Genomic DNA, 6000 nt, shown 5'->3' with positions numbered 1-6000 from the left:
TCCACGCATTGAGATTTATGTTGAGTGGTGATGTGGAACTAGCTAGAGGGAGGGAGACTGTATGTCTCTCACGATCAGTGCTGCACTCTTCCACATGGGCCAAGAGGTCATGACCCTTGTCCCTGCCCTGGGCTCACTGACCTTGTGCACATTTGTTTCAGTGTGTAGGAGTGAGCGCAGCGCCTGAGCTGAGCTGGAGGCACAGAGAGGGATAGAGAGAGAGAGAGAGAGAGAGAGAGAGAGAGAGAGAGAGAGAGGGATAGAGAGAGAGAGGGAGAGAGGGATAGAGAGAGAGAGAGAGAGGGATAGAGAGAGAGAGAGAGAGAGGGATAGAGAGAGAGAGGGAGAGAGAGAGAGGGATAGAAAGAGGGAGATAGAGAGATAGAGATAGAGAGATAGAGATAGAGATAGAGATAGAGATAGAGATAGAGAGGAGGTCAAAGAGGCTCAGTGGTGGTGCGATGTGGTGTCATTGTGCCTATGCTGGTAACAATTGGAGGCAGCCACAAGAGGAGCATAAACAAGACCCTGATTTTTAAGGATTGTTAAGTCACTTTTGGATTGGCCTGGGTACCCAGACGAAGCCGACATGGAGCGCTTGCACACAGCTTGGGTTGATGGCTCCCTGTGTTTCTATGCCCTGGGAATGGCTCTGGGTCCAGGGGCAGGAGTCTGCTAAATGAGCAACTGATGTCACCCAGAACATAACAAATTATTTCTTAATTAATTTTTTTTTTTTTTTTAAGTAATTTAAAAATGATAATTTAACATGTTAAATCATAAGACCGATCTCTGCATTTCATTAAAAAGACATTTACTAATCCAAAGTTTACACACATGTGTCATCATCTATTCTGGAGAACTATTATAATGATTAATCAATAAAATAGTACAATGTCTTTTGTACACACTAAGCCAGAGCAAATTCAGTGTCTAAGTCCTAGTGGAAAGTAGCACATAGCAACAATGAATATGATTTCCATTTATCCAGAATGTCAGACATCTCGACAGGTGGGAAAAATAAAAAGGCCATGGTGTCTTCATAGCGTGCTCGGAGGAAAGGTTATTGGACATCAACCAGAACAGGTGCCCGTCTTTGCCAATAAAAAGCCAAGGCACTGGAGCATAGGCCAAGAACGGCAAGAGGTTAAATTAAGCACCGACAGGCATACGTTACAACTGCCATCCAGGTGAATGCCAAGAGGTGAGCTGCCAACTCTGACATTTAACTTGCATCAACAGCAAGCATCCTCCATACCACACGTGGGCTTGTGTTTATGCATAATAGCGTGAGTGTGTGTGCACGTGGACCAAGGCTGACGGTGAAGGTCAAATAGAATTACCTCCACCCCAGCCGCCGTCGGTCCGTGACTTCCTGGTTCTGATATGAATATGGAGGAGGGGAAGCAGAAGGCACACTGACACTGAGACAAGGTGACAGGAGTGGACAGGTGTGTTTGTGTGTCAGCATTTTGTGCCAGGACAACAGCAGGTGGACGGTCGGAGGACATCAGTGACCTTCTGCTTATCCCTCCCTCCAGTCTTTGTCCATCTTACCATAGCCCCCCAAGTCCCACTCATCTCATCTGATCTGATCTGATGAAGTCCAGCCCACATTTAAACAAAGATGAGTGCAGACACAGGTGCATGTGGTTTATTCATAACACAGAATGAGATGCTGTTTTAAAACGCTGATGCTGAATAATGCATGTCCTCTAAGCAGTGAAGGGCGCAAACTCTGAAAAGATCTAAATAAATGTTTGTGTATTGCATTCTTACCTTTGGTTGCTGGTGAAAGCAATTGGAAAAGCAGGAAACATGCAATAAAGACATTATTGTTAGTGGAAAAAAACATACCAAATGTTATTTCTATAGTTGGCAAATACAGACTTTTTGTTTGCGAGGAGAAGGTCAAGGTGAGTTTGGCAAAAAGCTCATTGTTTCCAAACTGATCCTCTTTTGCTTTTGTCCAGAAGCTGCTTTCGGAGAGGTCCTCCGGTCCAATCTGAAAACAAAGACCAGAGAAGGAAAAAGCATTGATTAATCTATTATGCCAAACAAATGATGGTCATTGTGTGTTAAAGAGACAATCAGCAACACTTATTGGTTTTAAGAGCCGGACAGCGAGACAGCACAATAATAGGGGCTTGGGAAAACAAGTAGTCATTTTCTCTAATCTTAGCACTTTTTTTCACAGACGTTCGTTTAAAGCTTTAAAGAAAATGTACTTTTCTTCCTTCCCGTAGTCCTACTATCTGCTTCGTCTGTATTTTCCTAAATTCTCTTTTAATACTGCGAGACAGTGAGACGCAATTAGCAGGTTTTCTTTACTTTGAGTGTTCTAATCAAAAGGAAAAGGAGAAAAGTAGAACATACTGTGGTAAATGTACAGATTTTCAGATTTTATTCCATACAAAGCCTCAGGGAGGAAGGCAAGACAGAAGCAGTCGTGAAACGAAATGTGATATGGGTCTGAACTGAAGCAGCAGAAAGTGTGTGTGCGAGCTCATAAAAATAAAAGATAACACCAAGCTTGAAAAACTTCATTTGAATTACAAAAGAATACTGTCCTTTCGAGCAGCAATTTAATTATCTTTCAGTGGCACAGTTAACAGAAGAAGGCTTATTAAAAAGCAATTTCAGTGACATCCTCGTCAAACACTCACACCCGTTCAACACCAGCCTAAACGCGGGAAGGAGGGAGAAGCTAAACGCTGATGAAGTCTGCTGGAACCATTAAACAGTAGCTTTAGGCTAAAGAAAGACAGAGATCGTTTTGATGTTCAAACCATCATATATGAGAGGAGGAGAGCAGGCACATCATCATAAGATGCACGTATGCACACAAGTCATTTTAGGTCAGAATCTCACTGCAATGTGTGAACAACATCAGTATAATAACATTGATTAATAATAGCAATGTAAGAACATTGCCATTATTAATCACATACTACACCCCAACTCAGAAGAGGCCTGTGGTCAGACAGACTCCTTTAAGACAAAACACATCTTTTTTGATGTGGGACTAAATCCCTCACTTTGTGATTCTGAGATTTCCCAAACAAAAACAAACCTTGCTCCAGTTGGCTCTCTTGAGCTGGACCTCAGGTTTATATTCCTTCTTTGGCTGCAGGCCATAAGGCAGAGGAGGAGGCGCTGCAGTCCAGCCCCCAAATGGTGGAGGAGGCATCCCAGGACCTGGGGGTGGAGGGGGAACACCTGGACCTCCTGGGGGAGGGGGAGGAGGTGGGGGTCCCATACCAGGTAAGGGTGGAGGCGGCGGGGGTCCCATCCCAGGAAGAGGTGGAGGAGGTGGGGGTCCCATACCAGGTAAGGGTGGAGGGGGTGGGGGTCCCATACCAGGTAAGGGTGGAGGAGGTGGAGGGGCTGGGGGCCCAGGCATACCATGCAGTGGAGGAGGCGGAGGAGGCGGGGGAGGTGGGGGCACCAGCATGCCTGCATGGCATGGAGGAGGTGGTGGAGGTCCAGTTCCAGTACTCTGAGAGGTTGAGGGAGGCAAAGGTGGTGGTGGTGGGGGCATCCCTGGTGTTGGCGTGGGTACAGTTACTGTGACAACTTTAGTTTTGGCTTCCTCCAGATCTTTTTGCAGCTTTTCAATCTAGAAAAGAATATTGATGTAAGTTAACATTAACATTAACAACACTTTAATGTAGGTGAATATTTACATTTCTAGTGATCTCCAAAGTCCATTTGTGATTTTCAAACACCTTTTTTAAAAATCATAGTCATGTCAACCAAGAGATTAGATTTAACCAGAAAACTAAAATACCGTGAGCAACTGAAGAGAGATGAGACGGATTAAAATGGGTTGGATGAAGTTTGGGAGGCCTTTAGGAGAGACTGGAGTATGAGGCACAAAGAGTAGCCTGGCAGGGGGTAATCAAGCCAAATAGAATTTCAATGAAGAATTTTTAAAAAAGTTTAAAAGAAAAACTTCTTAGGGAAGAAAATACTTTATAATTAAAATTTTGAATTCAGTTCATGATTGATCACAAAGTCCAATGACACAGCCAGTAATAATAATTTCCAGCAGGGAAATAAATTAGAAGAAAATTCAACTAGGCTCGACTACACAAAACACAGCTTATCAATGAAATATAAGTTTGAGCATCTAAACATGATGTTTGTTTATGCAGTTTCTTTTAATGGAACATAAAAAGGTCTGAAACGAGCTTTCTGACGGCAGCAACAGAAATAGCTGGGCACAGCATAAAACTGGAAAAACTGAATATGAAAGATCTCTACATGTGAAGAAACCTTCAATGAATAGAATTGATTATTCTTCATGAAAATCGTATTGGCTCGTGAAGCTTCAGGCAGACTACAGTGTTTTTTGTGTGTGACGACCACACAGCTCTGTTGGCATCAGCCACAGTTGATGAAGCTCACTTTATAATTAGCCCAGTTCTCTAAGTGACAGACACACTGAGCATTAAGTATATATATACATAAAGGTAGGACACATACTGAGAGTGTTCAGGGGTCACTGGCCCTTCACTACTATGTGTCACTACGTGGCCAGGGGACAGCAGAAAATTGGGAATCACCTTAATATACTTCATGTTTTCACATTCAACATGTCATGTTTATAGAAGAAATGGCCATTAATTAGACATTGTGGCCTATAATCTACATCACCCATCTGTTTAAATTTTAGATGGTGACTAGGTAAGACATCAATGCTAGAATTTAATGGTAAGAGGTAAAAGGTAGAGTTTGTCTTATGATACCTTTAATAATGCCTGCATGAAACAAAAACTTAAGTCAACACTTAAAACTGCTCCAAACCAAAGTTATTTTTAACACTGAATTACCCATTTATTACAGAAATGCTAATATTCCTACGCATTAAAGAGGACATGACATTCATGTCCTCTTTATCTTTAATTGCTCTGTCTGTTACCTCTTTCCCATTATGCTTTTAAAACTGGGCTTACACTGTATGATTTCATACAATTTTAAGACATTCCAAATTATTCTCAAACTCACACTGTGTGACTGAATCTCATAAAGCTCACGATGGGAGTATACACATTGTACACAGTGATGTTTATATATGCTGACCTGATCACACTGCACAAGGTACGTGAACCAGAGGAGGGGAGTGTGTAGGGCTGTGGACACGTTAGTGACACCACTATCTTTCCATATATGCGCATTAAACTCCCAAAACATCACAGAAATACATTAGCAAACCATAGGCACAGTTAACTTTAGCATTGCTTTGTGTAAAGTTCAAAGCTTTTGTCACAAAACTTTTCTGGCTATCATGCGTACAGTGATTTGTTCAGAAGACCTGTCAGAGCGCTTATATTGTCCCAGCTGAGCTCACCTCCACACCTTGCTCCAGCCCACCAGAGCTGTGTTTATATCCGCCTACAGTTGATTTTACTGTGCACACACTGCTCTCACCTGCCTACAGCAGTGCTAGGATCCTGCAACTCACGACAAATATCAAACACATATGATACCCCTGCAATTGTACAATCAGCTGCCCCGCATTCATGGTGAGCAGGTAATCGCAGCTCATAACGCTCTGGACACTACACGGCGTAGACGCCTGGAGGAGCCAAAATTCGGCACGATTTTAAACTTGTCATACGGCTAAGATTTGTGTCTAAATCGAACAGTGTAAGCCCAGCTTTACTTTGAAATTTAATACTGACAGGATGATTTGAGAATTTGACAAAGTCCATCTTTGGACAATGACCCTAATAAAAACTTGAACCTTCCTACTACTACAAAATGTCAGAATCAAAGAAGCAGTTAGTGGAGGGAAGATGTCTTTCACAAATTCAATGTGCAATGATTCATATTTCTGTTGCATTTTTCATAAAAACAAAGAATTTAATGGCTGTTGGACATTAGAGATGGCTTGGTATATCAATATGAATAACTAATGCTCATGCAGTTTCTAGACTCCAGAGCTGCAAAACTAAGGACAGGAAAGCAACAAATAATGTCAACATATAGGGCTAA

The 6000-nt window shown here is 42.2% G+C and overlaps 1 protein-coding gene across 1 annotated transcript in view; it reads right to left on the bottom strand.

The window, feature by feature from the left end:
• Positions 1-447: 447 nt before the first annotated feature.
• LOC117377228 (protein diaphanous homolog 1) overlaps positions 448-6000 on the bottom strand; it is a 28497-nt gene continuing 22944 nt past the window's right edge. The window contains exons 16-21 of the mRNA XM_055225041.1: positions 3364-3619; positions 3074-3204; positions 1891-2005; positions 1780-1788; positions 575-687; positions 448-483 (exon numbers count right to left, since the gene is read on the bottom strand). Of these exons, the coding sequence (XP_055081016.1) occupies positions 448-483; positions 575-687; positions 1780-1788; positions 1891-2005; positions 3074-3204; positions 3364-3619 (660 nt within the window). The remainder of the gene's footprint in view (positions 484-574; positions 688-1779; positions 1789-1890; positions 2006-3073; positions 3205-3363; positions 3620-6000) is intronic.

Source organism: Periophthalmus magnuspinnatus, chromosome 10, assembly GCF_009829125.3.
Source record: "Periophthalmus magnuspinnatus isolate fPerMag1 chromosome 10, fPerMag1.2.pri, whole genome shotgun sequence".
NCBI classification, from domain to species: Eukaryota; Metazoa; Chordata; class Actinopteri; order Gobiiformes; family Gobiidae; genus Periophthalmus; species Periophthalmus magnuspinnatus.
Note: the sequence above shows the minus strand (reverse complement) of the source record. Positions and strands in the feature narration are given on the sequence as shown.